Below are 16,915 nucleotides of genomic sequence, written 5' to 3' on the forward strand. Positions count from 1 at the left end.
GAGACAGAGACGACGCTTCACGAAGCCGAAACGGTCGATCAACTCTTTATATATCTCGATGTGTAATATTTACTATCTGGTACTAGTACTATACATCCTTTTCTCCAATGTAAGCAATGGGGTTCAACGATATACGATATCTCTTAACTTCAAAATAGCGGATAATCCAAGGCTGCGGTTGGTTTACTTTTTTTAGCTTGGGTTTGTTTTGAAAAACGATAAGTTAAAACCTATTTTGTTAGTTTAGTTTAATGTAAAGTAATAAAGGTGTATACTCACTGGTGAAGCTTTAGCGGTGACGTTAAGTGGAAGGGAGTCTAGAACGATGACCCTTAGAAAATCCATGACGGCTTGACGAGCGGGATGTTGTGTGAGGGAGGCAGAGCTACCGATTATCACTACATCCTTTTCTGACCCTGGTGTGGACGCGCCCGAACTGTCGCCACTTTCACATATCGCTGCAATGGGAAATCTTTTTGAGAACCTCCCGCAATGTGTGCTATGACCTTATAAGTTTTCGAGTTTTGGGGAACAATATTAAGGAATTAAAAATTTCTAAATTGGCTCAGATCTGGACTGGTGGACGGCTTCGGCCACGGCTAGTTACCACCAGAATGATATGCAGTGATTTAGACTACGGAAAAATGTAGCGGCAATACGCTACAGTGTGAAATATTGTTATAATTGAAAAAATAAAATACTTTTATTTTAGCAATTCAAATGTGGGGTTGGCTTAAAACAAACGAAGAATGCGCATACTACCTGTACTCACTGCCTAGCATATACTTGTGCAGTAAACTTTATGAACTTTTCTGTCGATCCCAGTAAGATTAGAAAGTAATGCTCCTCAACAGACATAATATTTTTCTACACAAGTTTTTGAATCTTTTATAGCTTTAAAGGAGCTTACCATGTAATCATAAATAATGCAATAAATAGTTGTACTAAGTATACTTACGCATGTGAATATCGTTTGTTGTATTCGGGGGGAAAAGCGTCGATGCCAATGCTGTCAAAACTTCGGCACTCATCATTAGTGTAACGAAATCTGCCAGCGTATTGTAGAAGGAAAATAACACCTAGAACATAATAGAAGGTCGATAATAATAACGGAATAAGTTTTCTCCCACAAACGAATTCCTATAAATCCTAGACAGAATAAATCTGACGTTATTCTGCTATTCTGTACAGTGAAATACACATAGAAAAGCTGTTATCCATACATATTATAAATGCGAAAGTGTCTGTCTATCTGCTACCTTTTCACGGCCTAACAGTTTAACCGCTTCTCACGAAATTTGGTACAGGGTTAGCTTACATCCCGGGGACATATACTACTTTTTATCCCGGAAAATCAAAGAGTTCTCACGGGATTCCCAAAAACCCATCTGCTTAACCGATTTGTATGAAAGGTACTGAGGTAGCTTGCGTATCTGTAATTGACATAGGCAACTTTTTATCCCGGAAAATCAAACAGTTCCCACGGGACCTTTAAAAACTTAAATCCACGCGGACGAAGTCGCGGGCATCCTATAGTTTTATATATTTTTCATACCTGTATTATTGCTACTGGATGATCGTTCAGCCAGTCCGGTAAAGACCCGGTCTCCGCGTGTATCAAAGCCCGAACACATGCGAGCAATATCACCACTGCTTCAGGGCATAAAGTAATTTTGGCGGCCACGGCAGCAGACGATTGTCTGGACGGAGCCGCGCCACCCCAAGCAGCGGCCCATACTCGGTCCACTGATATAACTTTGTCACAAGCCACGTAACGCATCGGCTGACCGAGCGCAAGTCCGAATAGCAAGTAGTATAGTTCCGGTATTTGTAAGTGGTTGAGTGACAACCTATAAGAAAAAATGAAATAAAAGATATTGGTTAGGAGAGAAAAATGAAGTCTATGAGTTATTTCGTCATCATCAGTTCCTGAACCTCTATCGTTTAGGAGTGATGTACCCTACATCATCGGGGTTGAGGAGTTGGGACTTGGAGTTCAAACAACAGTTCTGGAATCGAACTTAGGCAGGCAGGAACCCTGTAGCACCAAGAATAAAAAGTTGAATCCAGGATTTTGTATGGGAGCATCTCCTAAGGTATCTTATTGAATAAAAAAACGAATCGGTTCAAAAATCTGTACTTATTTCAAAAATAAAAATATCTATTCATAGCAAGACTAAATAAAAAGTGGAAACAAGTCAGCACATACCAGGCAAGCAGAGTGAAGCCAGAGGTGTACAAAAGTTGTGTATGGAGATGCGAGTGCGAATGTACGGCCGCCGTCAGTACAACGCCCGCCTGTTGCGACGCTACTAGCTCAGTGTGCCGGAGCCAGCCGCCATTGCCTACGCCTTCGCGAAATCTATTAACAAATTGATTTTTTATAGATCACTTTAGTGAAAAGATATAAAATCATTCGGATTAAGTATTTTTAAAAAGCGAAACATATTACCTCTGCATTATTGGTGACTGCTGTCCTTGACCGGAGCAAAGTATGACTAATATTTTCCAGGCCAACAAAACTGTGGTGTGGTGAACATTCTCCTGCATGAAACTCAGCAGCCAGTCCAAACCCAGCACTCTCGACACCTCGTCAGAAACATGTGTGTTTTCCAAATTTGTCGTGGTGAATAATAGAAAATATAAAATTGACAGACATTTATTCCTTAATATGATGTGCTCCCCTTCGCATTCGTGCTCGAAATCCTCGAGTATAACGATTCCGTGTTCAGATTGTGAAGGTAAAGGCAGTGTGTAAGCCAAAAACTGGCCTAAACATAACAAGTCACTAGGTCGCGGTGGGCCGCTACCTAACAACGTAGCTAGCAGACGTATGAGAACATTCTTTGTGCTTGGAACTTTTACTTCATTGACTATATATAGGAGTTTCGGGACTAGTTGCAGCTCCCTCATTGTGCGTAGGTTGTGCGTTCTGTGAGCGGTTTCCGTAGCTAACTCCAGTAAATGCTCTAGAAGCGATTTTATAAGTCCTCCTGGTGCGCCTATCCATACTTCTAATTCGCAGATTAGATCCTAAAATTTAATACCTTCATTATTGATCAACAAACAATAGAAGAGTTTTTTTAGCATTTAAACTATCGTGAGCGATTTCCATTACGATTACGTCTATACTCACGTGTTTAGTCGAGCGACGTAATCTTGAAAATTAAAATCGAAACTAGTCGGACTTACGTCGACTAAACACGTGAGTGTGGTCCTAATCATCTACATTTATGATAGAAGAGTTAAAAAATTTACCTTATCAAAAACTTACCTGAAATGCAGTTAGATTTGGTATTGACGAGGTCTCCTTTTGACTGTCGACTGTGCCAACGAGGCCAAATATTAAATGCAGTATATGTGAATTGAGCAATTGTTTCTTTCGTTTCAACAACATCGCTAGTGTTTGGTATCCTTTCCGGCGGTCCATCTCAGCTTGTGCCGCTTTATTCGACCGCACTACACATACAAGCGCTTTAACTCCCGCGTATAAACATTCCACATCTTGTGCCATGGCTATCAATCCCAGTAAAACTGAGCATCCGCCGACTGTATCGATCTATAAAGATATGGACACAGACTTTAAAAAAAATTAGTCCATCGAGCTGTATATCATGAATATTAGACATAATGTATTACACCTTTTAAATATTAGCCTGACAAATTACGTAAATAATACTTACCATAATAGCTGCTGGCTTCGGGCAGAACACTCTAACTCCCAAATATCCAACGACCGTGCCTCCTAAACATCTCGCAGGGCCCATCAGATGTCCCGCTGAATTGTGCAGTATCCTTATAGGAGTCGCATTCTCATGGGAAGACATACCCAGCTGCTTCGCTATCGCTTTATTGTCATTTTTGCTGTAAACTTTTCGAATTTTGGCGAGTGTTAGTTGCGACATTGCGCGCGCGTTGATTCCAAACACGACCTTTTCTTCAGCAATCAATGGCGGCAAGCGCTCCTGACTGTGGCCGGGAGGTAACGGGGCTTGTAACGTGCCGACGTAGTGAGGGCCAAGCTGGTAGATTGTGGAGATTGTTTGAGGGGAAAGTACCTTAAAATGAACAAAGACAGATTTGATTACAAGGGAACACATTTGATGGTACTGTGGAATTAAGAAACCTTTAAACTAGAAAAATTTCAGTGATAAGATCAAATGTTGACTGACCTAAGGCCAGTCAGATTTATTTTCCCCCTGGCAACAACTAATATATGATAATAAAATTAATGGAAGATAATATTCATAACATAAGATCACAACAATTTGAAATAATTACGGCAGAGTGGGTCACATCACACACAGAGACGCGCCCCACAGCGTCGCCACACCCCCTGCGGGGTTCGCGCTCACGTAGTGTAATTTTCCCGAATGCATATGCTGACCTCTGGTTACACATCTTTCGTAAGTAACATCCGGCTCGAAGGATCGTTATATTATACTCACATCCTCTAGCAGCAGTGCCGGGCCTTGTCGCCACACTAGGCGCGAGTACCGGCGCCACTGCGGCGGCGTGCCAATGACGCAGTAAACGCTGGACGCACCCGACAGCGTCGCCGCTCCGCCTCCGGGGTTCGCGCTCACGTAGTGTAATTTTCCCGAATGCATATGCTGACCTATGGTTACACGTCTTTTGTCAGTAAAATCCGGCTCGAAGGACCGTTTTATGTTAAGACCACTAAAAAATTGAAGAATTAATTTTAACTGTTTTAAATTTAAATGTGCAAACCACCCACGTATAAATTTAATTTTCAAATCCAAAATTAGAAAATAAAATAACATAAAATAAAATAAAATATAAATTACACGTAGATTAATTTCAACAAGTTTGACGAGATTTAAGACACTCCAAAATAAGTTACAGATGGTCTTTTATTAAAAATCTAAATTAGAAAATATTGAACATACAAAATTACAGTTTAGGTGGCTTATTGAGCTTAAAACAATTTTAATGTATTTTCGGTGTAGTCAATATACTGGAGTCTACTAGGCAGCAAAACTTAGCATCAAATTAAATCGTAATCTGCAAGGTGGACTGATAGATCAAAGATATCATCTATAGCACGCGGCACGCGATAGCATATGTCGCGTACCTACTATAGACACTTGATTTTCGGCGTCAATTTTGTCAGGGATTAAAATGCCAAATTAGTAATAGTCGCCTTAGAGTAGTTACCGTCGAGATAAAGTGAGAAGGAAGAGTTCTTGAGCACGGCGCGGTTGAAGAGCAAGGCGAGGTGGTGCCACTGCCCCTCGTGCTGCAGGTCGGGACACCAAACCCGCGCGCCGCACTCGCCACCGCCGTCCGGTTCCCACTCTCCCACATCTTGAAAACAATGTTTAATCATTGAAGCAGTTCCATTTATAGCAGTTTAAATTTAACTAGTGAGTAGCAAGGTCATAGTGGGGACGTATCACCGACAGATCTTCTGGACTCTAAAAGATCTGTCGGTGCTACCTCTTACTTGGTCTTACTTGGTCTAGAACTCTAGAATCTAGAGTTCTAAACCAAGTAAGATAATATACACGACTGAAACAACATAAAAAATGTATCCATGCCAAAACCTATCTTTAATCTTAAAAGCTTTTCATTAGGTTGCCTTGTTTGTATGTTGTCTTTCCATCGAAATTGGTAACTGATTTTTCAGGTACTTTCGCTTCTTAAAGTTAGTACACAGCTTTGACTTTTACCTCCTGTTCTTTTTAGATTATTTTCCTTCATAAAGTTAATAATAATAACTATGGTCATATAAAGTGACATCACAGAAAACTCAACATGGCGTTATTTCTAATCATTATTTAACTTTCTAAATCCCTTAGGTACTTGTAGAACTATGCACTTTTGAAGAAAGTTGCTGTCTTTATTTATACCTTTAAAATGCTCAAGCTCATTAAAGTGCGCACAGAATGTCGAATAAAACGGCATTCTGTTTGATCTTCAGAGAAATCGCAGCATCTTATACGGTTCTGAAAATAGGTTCAAAACGAAGAGTTTTTTCGACTGACTCTCTGCATGTTACTATGTGATGTGTTGTAACAAAAAACAAAGTCTAAGAGTAACTTACTATGTGGAACCAAAGTTTCCTGTGTAGATACAATAATGGCCTTGTCCCTCGCAGATAGCACCACAGTGAGGCATACGAGATGTTCGTCTCGAGTATTGTTGATGTTCCTTACTAATGTCAACAATCGCACGCAATGCGGGTCCGTCCTAGGATCCGAATACTTTTCCACACAAATCCACGTTGAATAAGTTAATCCCGTTTGAGGTGGAAATACTCTGTCCCCTGAAAATAATTAAAAAATTTAGTCCCGTATCTTGGCATTTACGTGAAGTTTTTTTTAATTTCTGCACAGAATGACTTAGGTGTCAAAGGTAAGCTGTGTGTGACGTGTGTTTACCAGAGACAACGCTATAGAGTTACTAAACTAGAAGGGTTACAATCCGATAGAGTCGCTGTAAAAAACAAATTAATAAATTATGCCAGAACTTATTAACACGCACATGCAAACTGTGGAACCAACTCCCTTCGGCGGGGTTCGCTTCACGGCGCGCATAGAATAAAGAAATTTGGAAAAAATCTGAAAATTTGCTTTAAAAAGCGGTTATTACAGTAGAAAACAATCTTACCTGATCCAATTCCACCGAGCGTAGTAGTGTCTTGAGTGCCGAGAGCATTTAGATTGGCAGACTGAGGTGCTATGCTCGGCAGGTAAAGGCAACCGAAACCTTCTGCTGACATATCGAATTCCACGAACGGTGGCTGTGTACATGAGTTTTGCGACCTAATACGCAACGATAAGACATAGTTATTGATTATTCCAAACAATAAACAATAAACTAGCGATATGCAGGGGCTTCGCTCGGCGAAAGTAAAAATCTTTTTTATTCACTATAACGTGGGAATTTTAAGAAATCCGGCCTCATTTCTTGTCTACATTATATTCCCTTTGTGCAAAATTTCAGCTTTGTAAGTCCAAGAGTTTGGGTCTAGGCTTGGGCGTTGATGAGTGAGTGAGTCAGGACTTTTCTTTTTATATGGGTATTTAGATGTCACAGAGTAAAGAAATACCGTTCACACTTCCCCTTTGCCCCGCAAAAGTTGGTTGAATATCATTATATATAATTTTTATGTCAAAATATGTCCATTCGTTTAAGCATTTTAGTCATCAAAACATATGTTGGGCATCATGAAAGGAGAATTAGCTGCGATTACAGAATTTGTTGAAATTAGTTATTGCGAGTTGCAGGTGATATTTTTATCTCACGGCTACTTTATGGTTTACCTGTAATCTCGTGGCGTAGTCATGGAGACTAAAGTTTTAATTCGTGTTAAGGGTACTGGTCCACCAGGCTGCCAAACTTGTCCTGGTTCTGGAGCTAAGCAGTTCAGAGGGTTTCCCATCCGTAAGAATTCCCTAAAATCATTTAATTAACTTATTTATTATGTTTAAGAATTCCGAAATATAATCGTTTATGTGTCTAATCTATCTAAACATGGTCCGCTCGCAACATAGAAATACATAAGTATCTAAAAATACCAACAATCAACATTCATTAAGGAAATCAATAAATATAATATTATCAGGCATAGGATGTTGGTACTTTTGCATTGACATTTGCACTTTGTGTGTTTTCGAAATTTTTCTTAAATTTTTCCAAAAGTGCTTACTCACATAGATAGGGAAAATAGTTAAATGCTTACTCAAGCGAACAGGATTTTTTTTTAATTTGATAGAAACGATTCAGATACTCAGGGTCGTCTTTGGTATTCATCCTTCACGAAAAATAAAATTGGTGTTTTTTCATAGTTTTGTGTGTTTTGTACCTTAGTTCGGTGGGTCTGAGCGCGTGCGCGGCGAGGCGCTCCAGCACGTACATGGCGGGCGCGTGCAGCGGGTGCCGCTCCGCGCGCAGCGCTGCGCCGCACACGCGCAGCACCACGCCCGCCAGCCCCGCGCCGCACATCACTTGTTGATTGCGTTCGCTATGATAACAAAGTACGATACTTGTCACTTAAGGTTGCCCTGCTTACACACTTCTCCATACAAACGTATTACGACTACTATTCTATTTGTTGTTCTAGATCTAAAACTAAGCCAGATATTGATTCATCTTTCTATTATCTATACTTTAAAAAATAAATATAGTATAATTATATTTATTTTGAAAGTGATGACTCCTTTTTTATCGCTGGATACCACCCGGGAAGCCAGCCAGCCAGCCGTAGAGGGAGGGTAGAGGGAGTAATATCATTAAAAATAGTTTAAATCGGTTGATAGATGACTACAATTATTGTACAAATATGCATATTTTTTTCTAATTTTGTTTTTCTTTTAAATGAAGAGAAAAAATAACGCATCATCCAAGTGTTAGCCACATTGTTTACCTTCTGACGAGACTCTTGAGCACGTGCGCGAGGTAGTCCCGCAGCGCGCGCGCGTAGTCCTCGTGCTCAGGCGGGCGCGGCAGAGCGGGCAACAACTTCGCCAGCACTATGACGACCCCCGAGTGCACCACCCACGCCTCCCCGTTGCTGTTACCCATTGCGAGGCTCAGTGGAGTTGGGCGGCCCGCTGGTTTAGCCTGACAAACGAAAATAACCATGACTTTACACGTTTCCAACCACGATAATAATCTTATTACCTTCAAGGCAAGAGTGATTAAGCGTCTTCTAGGCAAGCGCGCGCAAACCTACGCCTCATCATTACTTTTTATTTAGCATAATTGTTGTCAAGGGCAAGCCTATCTTGGAAATAAATTTGAAATATTGTACAGAATAGTACTCGGAACATTTTGTTCTGAGTACGATCACGTGACGCTCACTGCTATCAGCGCCAAAATGGCAAAAATCATATTGCTTCAAAAACATTCTATGCCCGTAAAATTTTAATTTTAAATTGTACAATACCTCATTGATGGCAGAACTTTGTCGCGTTAAACTCGGTGACTTCACATTAAGCGACCCACAAAACGTCGGCTTATCGAACGAATCCAGTGCCACGTCATACAATAGCCTCAATACGATACATGCGTGTACGAATATAACAGGTACTTTTTCGGGAAACCTAGAAATTAATAGAAAAAAGGCTGTTGTACTCTGAGTTATGGTAAGTACATTTTAGATAAAAGGACTAGCAGTTGCCTGCGCGCAGAAGTAACTGTGTTTTATTGGGATCAAATTTCCAAGATAAAAGTATTCTAGATTAGTTCTTGCAATGTTCTCTATGGCCTGTGAAAGTCAAGCTTTTCGAAGAACTAGCCACGACAACGGATAAACACATGCGTTTAAAAAACCGTTTTTTTTTTTTTTGACAAAAACATTTAATTCCATTTACTTTTAAATAAATGTACCTTTTAATTTCAAAGTATAGCTGTTTATACATACGTAGTTTCTAGAATATTTCCGGTGAATATTTCGTGAAAAACCTCATACAGCTCTGGGTCACCGGCATCTATGTCGTTTTGTAACTCAATGTCCTTCGTAAAACAGCCCAGTAATCGTATCGTTTCATATAACGTTGTCATACAGATCTACAAACAAATCATTAAGAATATAGGTAGATAGATACAAACTTTATTGCACACAAAACATGAAATAATCAACACAAAAGGAAGAAACAGAAAAAAACAAAAAACAATTGCATGCAAAGGCGGCCTTATTGCTCAGAGCAATCGCCACCAGGCAACCTTTGGTGAAAAGAGAAACTAGGTGTGTTGGATAGTAGTAGAATATATTATATTTTAGATTTAATAGGTACAATGTGTGTGATCTTAGAGCAGTGAAAAGAAGTCTAGTTCTGGCATCTGGCAAGTTAGCTCTAACAACCAGGTATTTTCATACTAGTTTTCAAAAAAAAAACCTTGTAAAAAAGAACTTATCACAAACATGTCAAAGCCAAACCAGTTTCTTTCACACAAATTTTCTCTCTTTTTTGTGTTAACCAATAGTAGAAAGAGATTTATACATACAGAATGTAGAAGGAAAGACGTACATGTTTTGGATTTGGCGTTACAGTGGAAGAACATGAAAGATACTAGCTTTGTTTGTTACCCACGACTAAATTCGTGGCTTTTAGGGTTTTTTATTGTCCAGGCTAAAATTATCTTGGTCTTCAACAAGCATTTGCCAAGTTCCGTCAAGATCGGTTGTTGTTTTACTGCAACTTAGGCTCACCTCGTGATGAAAAAATTTCGCGTTGGCAGGCTCAAATCTCATAGCAGTGCTTATTGTGTAGAAGACTATATGTATCAGCTGCAACATGTCGCGGTCCATCGGTTCGTCCCCTTGCAACTTACCCTCCAGCGACACCAGCACGCTGGTGACGTAGACAAATCCGCTCACCTGTCGAGCGATTGAACGCAATTTATATTGGTGCTTATTCGATTTTACTTATACAAATCTCTTTAACATCTATGTTTTTTTAGGGTTCCGTACCTCAAAAGGAAAAACGGAACCCTTATAGGATCACTTTGTTTGTCTGTCTGTCTGTCTGTCCGTGCGTCCGTCGTGTCTGTCAAGAAAACCTATAGGGTACTTACCGTTGACCTAGAATCATAAAATTTGGCAGGTAGGTAGGTTTTATGCACAAGTAAAGGAATAAATCCGAAAACTGTGAATTAGTGGTTACAGCGCAAAAAAAAATTAGAATGTGTTTAAATTTTCAAAGTAAGATAACTATACCAAGTGGGGTATCAAATAAAAAAGGCTTTACCTGTACATTCTAAAACAGATTTTTATTTATTTTTATGCATAATAGTTTTTGATATATCGTGCAAAATGTCGGAAATCTTCTCCTTTTAACTGTCTTAACAGAGCTCTCTCCGTCACTTACTCCATACAATCGTAGTTCCCATTTCATTTGAATATTAAGCAACCAAAGTCCATGAAATTTTGCAGACATAGTCTAGAAACTAATATCTGTGTCTGTGGTGTTTTAGATTTTTCTAAAAATATGTAGTTTTAAAATTACAGGGGCTCAAAGATTTGTATTTTTCTTTAAAAAAAGGCCCAACTTTGTGCTCGTTTTTCTAGACAACGAAGCAATTTAATGAAATTTGGAAAAACCACAGACCTAGAAAATTTAATGAATATTATGTAGTAAAAAAATTATCGTTATATATTTTATATTGTTATAATTATGTGGGAACTACGAAAACCAGAAATTACACCCAGAAATCTTGAAAATTTCGTGCTGTCTCGATTTGTGCAAGCGGGGTGGTGAAGTGCGGGGGACGACACGTGAAACTGACAGAAACGGACAGTCTAAACACACGGGCCACATTTAGACTGCACCCAACTCCAAACTTGTCGATAGGTCTAACTAAATACACTGGTACATTTCAACTTGCGTTAGACGTATGCGTTACCTACTCAGACGTTGCCTGTAGATAAAAATATGTCTCATGTTTGCTGGCAATAGCGCATGCATCAAACCCTGCAAGTTGCAACTCTCTTGCAACCTATTCCTCACGCAATACGCACAGCTTTAATATTATAATTTTTGACAATGTATACTATATGTAATGCCATATCACAGGTCACTCTCTGATTTATTGCTAACAATTTACTTCCAAATGCAAAGAAATCTAAGTGTGTTGAATTCACACTGCCCAATACCAGGACCTTAAATGACATAAATTCATTGATAAATAATCATATGTTGAAAATAAAGGAGAACCCCGTGTTTCTCGGTATAATGTTAGATGCAAAGCTTCTATGGAACACCCACATATCAACACTTGATGGTAAACTCAGCTCTGCTGCTTACACTGTTAGAAAAATTCGACAGGTACTGACGTGGAAACTGCAAAAATTGTATATTTTGCTTATTTTCACTGTATTATGTCTTACGGACTCTTGCTATGAGATAAAGCGGTAGATATTGAGAAAAAAATGTATTACAGAAAAGGACAGGACGTGCAATTTACAAAGTGTTTACTTGGTATAGATACCTTCAATATCAATTAATAATCGACACTTTTTAAATCCCATTAGCTTTAGTAGTCAGGTCCCCTGCAACATCAGGATTGAGGAGTTGGAATCCAAATTTTTTATTGAACAATGTCGCAAACTTTCTTTATCGATTAAAAAAACTACCCAAAATTACGCAGTTAGGTTACCTGCCGAATTTCATGGTTTTGAGTCAACGGGAAGTACCCTAGAGGTTTTCTTGACACACACGACAAACAGAGAGATAGACAACAAAGTGATCCTATAAGAGTTCCGTTTTTCATTTTGAGGTACGAAACCCTAGAAAACGTAGGATCGGCATTCCGAACCAGTGGTAAATTTTTCTGACCATCCAAAAACACTTTGAAGTTTACCTAAAAGTTTACAGGAATAAAAATTTATCATTGTATTCCATTCCATTTCATTCTATTCCATTCTGTTCAAAGATAAATAGATAATAAAAATATTTGTCACCGAAACAATAATTTACGATACATCAACCAATATCAATTTAACTGATGACAATCTGACTATTACCAAAGTGAACGACTACTATAATATCTATTATATACGACTAACATAATATGTATTATAAATTGTGTGCCGTTTGCATTCTCACTAGGTTCTCATTAAGTTTGTTTTATTTGGTTAAACTTTCTGGCATTTATATTGTTATGACGTTTAGTTGGCAAATAGTCTCTTTATTGGCTGAAACTCTAAAATTCAGCCAATCACAACAAAGAAAATATTGTAATAATGATTGATGCAGCTTTCTGTAATTGAAAACAAAATATTTGACATTAACTTGAATGTGACAGTGTTTTCCGAATAGGGTTGCCAGAGGCCCCGTATTTTACTGGTTACCCCGTATTTCAGGATACAGAAACCTGTAATTATGAAAATAAAATACGGGGCAAATAAAACTAAATATTTTTAGGGTTCCGTAACTCAAAAGCAAAAAAGAACTCTTATAGGATCACTTCGTTGTCTGTCAGTCTGTCAGTCTTTCCGTCTGTCCGTCTGTCCATTTGTCCTTCTATCCGTCTGTCATGTGTTCATGAACAAATATTAGTATTTTCAATTTTCAAAGTAAGATAACTACATATATCAAGTGGGTTATCATATGAAAGGGCTTTACCTGTTCATTCTAAAACAGATTTTTATTTATTTTTATGCATATTTTTTAATGCATAACAGTTTTTGATTTCTCGAGTAAAATGTCGGAAAAAATACCCGAATACGGAACCCTCGGTGCGTGGGTCTGACTCGCACTTGGCCGGTTTTTTACAAATTCAGCAGGAGCTGGCTGGCGAGATCCAACACTGACGTTATGTCCAGTAGAAAGAATATTTTCCTTTTGCGGCAATGCGTAGCCGAAACCCACTCGATATTGATCATGGTCGTAGCCAAGGCGGCGGGGCTTGGTTTGAGGATGTAAGCCTTTTTTTATACAAGTTAGCCCGTGACTTTAATCTTTTCTAGTGGTAAGTGATGATGCAGTCTAATTTCTTGGCCGTTAGGGCCATACTAACCATATAACTAGCCATGACCGAAGCCTCCCACCAGACCAGAAATTTCGAAATGGCGACTGCGCCTGGGAAGCCGTCAAAAACCTAAGCCTAAAATAATACTTACACTATTTCTTGCATTTGCTTACCAATTTTTTTTTGGAAATATATCAAACATTTCGCGCTCACTTCACTCGCGCTTTGAATTTCTATTACTTGGTGTAAACCCCGCAATTTCGTTTGCATGAATTTAGATTTTTAAAAATTCCGTGGGGGATTTTCCGGGCTAAAAAGCCGCCTAAAAAAAATGTCTGGGATGCAAGTTACCTTTGAATAGTAAGTACCAAAATTTTGGTAAAGAAGATGGGCCGTGAAAGGGTAACAAATAGATAGGCAAATAGATATACTGTCGTATTCGTAATATTAGTATGGATAGGAAGCTTTAAAAATAAAATCTTGCTATGGCTACACTCGTTTCCCTTTCACTTTAATTTTTTCTGTATTGAACCAAAAACACTTACGCTCACTGCGCTCGCGCTTTTTTATTGTTGTATTTTATCTCACTGTCAAATTGAAAGGCGAAATTCCACTAACCAGGTAATTAGCCCATAAAGTTGAGCGAATGTTTTTTTCCTCATGACAGGATTCAGTTCCGGCCCTAATAAAACCTCTCCCGCAATCGATTCCTGGCTACGGCCATAGTATTGATACTGTGAAGGTGGAATTACAAATTAAATGTAATTTTAAGTTGAAATGAGAAGATTGTATGCATGAAATGTATAACATTTTGCTTTACAACACTAAGAGTTTTTAAAAGCTATTTAAATAAATAAATCTTTTATTTAAAACCACATTGCAAACACAGTTCACCAATCAAGATACGGCAACATACAGAGAAAAAATACAAAACTTATAAATAAACTGAAATATCTAAATAGGCTTTCCATGCATTTCAGAGAGAACCACCGCCTATATATATATTCTTCAAATACTTCAAAATTTCAAATTTCTTCAAATCTAAACCCCGTATTTTTGATGGTGGTAGCCTGTAAATCAAAAAGAGCCAGGTGGCAACCCTACTTCGACCTAGACAGAATGAAAATTTGTTTTCATTACTCGGTATGCCTACTGCCATAGTGTGACAGAAAGTGTGACGGTAGTTGTGACCTCTGATTGGCCGACTCTCTTTCACTATTTGCTAAAATTGATGATTGCAACAACAATTTTTTCTTTTTTGTAATCGAAAACAGAACACGGACGTCAAACAGGTTGACTAATTGCAATCATTTCTGACCGGCTAACATTGTTCCGCTAGTGGCTCAAACTCACTGTCGCAGCAAGAACATGGTAAATTCAGCCAATCACAGCAATTTGAAATTTGGTTATCACAAATGTACCGATCTAGGAACCGAGAATGCACGAACCAGGGCAGATAGAGATGAGAACAATAATATCATACGTAGGAAATCGACGGGGGATCGTTGGCAAGGATAGCCTTAAGTCTAAGCAAAGTCAGGGTGCGGTCTAAAGATCTCACCATTAGAGATGGTCACTCCATAGAGATACTCTCTCCAAAAGACTACCGCTTTATTGTCCACAGGAAAGTTCTTCTATTGTGGATCTTTTTAACCAAATATCACTGCTGTTTGTTTTTGACTATTCTGTTTTACCGAACTACTATATTAACTAACCTTTCTGAAAATAGTTCTCGTCCGGTGTGAGTCCCGCAGGCAAACAAGCAAAGCTTTCAATATGTGCAGTTTTAACTTTAGAGCATCATTGGGCGCTGCGTGCATCCCACACAACAACGCCGACATGTCCTCCTCGCCTGACCCGCTCACTATTAACTCCCTTATTACACCTTGTGACAAAAGACACATTAGAATATACCAAGTCATCAATCAATCAATCAGTCAATCATTTATTTTTGCTCTAAATGTAGGTTAACAATGGTACAGTACAACCAAATTAATAATGCGCATGCAGATCTTCGCTAATTGTCCTATTCCGAATCATTGAATCGTAAAAGCCCTAAACAATGCACTTGCATTTTGCACCTTGTTATAAACAAATAGGAGTCAATATCATGTGTATCATACGACCGTTGCCGAACAGTGACGAAGATTTCTATGCGCGTTATTAATTTGGTTGTACTGTATTACAATTATTATTCATAATATAGTATCACCACATTTGCCATCCAATGGCGTGCAAAATTTCACCTAGATACCTAATATAAAATTCAAGTACAACTTTACTACATAGTCAAATAAGTCCATTTGTAGTTATATAAGTCAAGAATTTAAAAAAAAAATCATCATCTTAAAGAGGAGAAAATAAAGTAACGAAAATGAAATAATTTTACTGGTGGGTTCCACCTGCCTACATATCCTCAAAAATCATTAGTGGAAAGACAGTCTAGAATCTAGATATGCAGTATGCAGATTACAAGTAAATGATATGTGTATTAATTGAAAAACTTACCCAAGGCTTTACTCCTGCACGACTCGTGAATAACCATTCCGTGCACACACTTCGCCCCACCACAATCTCTAAACACATTGCAATTATTCACATTCCCATTCAACAGTGCAGTTAAACCGTCCATGACTAAAGCCCCCAACTCTTCCTCTTCCACATCCGAATTAGGATCCTTTATCAAGGAATCCTGTCTAGACTGTCTCTTCTTCCTCTCGGGAGGTTTTGGGGCATCAGTTGCAGGTTTGTCACCCTCCCTGACAGATCTTTCCTCTTCCAACTGTTTATCTTTAAGAAACACTGCGTATCGGGACAGACAAGTGACGAAAACTTCCAGCATCCCCACTTCTCGGTACACGTCTTTGAAAATTGCGTTGTGCCTGTTGAGACAATTTTTAATGAAATTCTAGTAAATAGGGCGTATTTATATAACTAGACCCTGTTATCTTGTGGCATTGACATTTCAAGACGAAAGATAGGTCTTGTTTGCAATAAACTTATTTTGAAATATGAAAATGTTCTTGGCAATATTTTTGGATATGTAGGAAGTACATTTTGTATTTTTATATTCTTCTACATCCATTACTCAATCGATTTTTGGTATATAATACTGTAATAATATGTCTATTTTTATATTTTTTATATCTTGTCACAATTTCCTAAGGTTATAAGTGTGCCTTCTTGTCTTTAACTTACCTTTTTCTCTGTTTTGACGTATGGCAATGGGTCAAGATTGTTCAGGGTCTAATTATTATAACTGGATAAGGTTCGAAAAAGCTGAACATGCTGCAGATAAAGGAAAGTGAGGGTATATTGCTTTTGCAGACTACAAAAACACAAAAAGCACAAAACAAGATTTATTTTGTAGTTCTAAATCTGAGCAAGTAGCTATAAACTTAAAGCACAGCCTAAGAGATACTTCATACTGTCAGTCGACGTAAACCGACCATCAGAGAAATCCTGTGCAGTCACA

General features: G+C 38.5%; 1 protein-coding gene across 10 annotated transcripts in view; it reads right to left on the reverse strand.

The window, feature by feature from the left end:
* LOC123869417 (WD repeat and FYVE domain-containing protein 3) overlaps window positions 1-16,915 on the reverse strand; it is a 43,623-nt gene that overhangs the window by 19,737 nt on the left and 6,971 nt on the right. For all 10 annotated transcript variants that reach the window (XM_045912325.1, XM_045912329.1, XM_045912328.1 and 7 more), the window contains 19 exons: window positions 15,949-16,322; window positions 15,156-15,325; window positions 10,181-10,348; window positions 9,392-9,537; window positions 8,915-9,071; window positions 8,393-8,589; window positions 7,832-7,990; window positions 7,290-7,421; window positions 6,634-6,788; window positions 6,068-6,289; window positions 5,179-5,328; window positions 4,449-4,618; window positions 3,684-4,058; window positions 3,275-3,559; window positions 2,453-3,033; window positions 2,210-2,362; window positions 1,556-1,850; window positions 959-1,079; window positions 280-458 (listed from right to left, as the gene is read on the reverse strand). In XM_045912325.1, coding sequence (XP_045768281.1) covers window positions 280-458; window positions 959-1,079; window positions 1,556-1,850; window positions 2,210-2,362; window positions 2,453-3,033; window positions 3,275-3,559; window positions 3,684-4,058; window positions 4,449-4,618; window positions 5,179-5,328; window positions 6,068-6,289; window positions 6,634-6,788; window positions 7,290-7,421; window positions 7,832-7,990; window positions 8,393-8,589; window positions 8,915-9,071; window positions 9,392-9,537; window positions 10,181-10,348; window positions 15,156-15,325; window positions 15,949-16,322 — 4,189 coding nt within the window. The remainder of the gene's footprint in view (window positions 1-279; window positions 459-958; window positions 1,080-1,555; window positions 1,851-2,209; window positions 2,363-2,452; window positions 3,034-3,274; window positions 3,560-3,683; window positions 4,059-4,448; window positions 4,619-5,178; window positions 5,329-6,067; window positions 6,290-6,633; window positions 6,789-7,289; window positions 7,422-7,831; window positions 7,991-8,392; window positions 8,590-8,914; window positions 9,072-9,391; window positions 9,538-10,180; window positions 10,349-15,155; window positions 15,326-15,948; window positions 16,323-16,915) is intronic.

The sequence above is a fragment of the Maniola jurtina genome, chromosome 11 (assembly GCF_905333055.1).
Source record: "Maniola jurtina chromosome 11, ilManJurt1.1, whole genome shotgun sequence".
Taxonomy (NCBI): Eukaryota; Metazoa; Arthropoda; class Insecta; order Lepidoptera; family Nymphalidae; genus Maniola; species Maniola jurtina.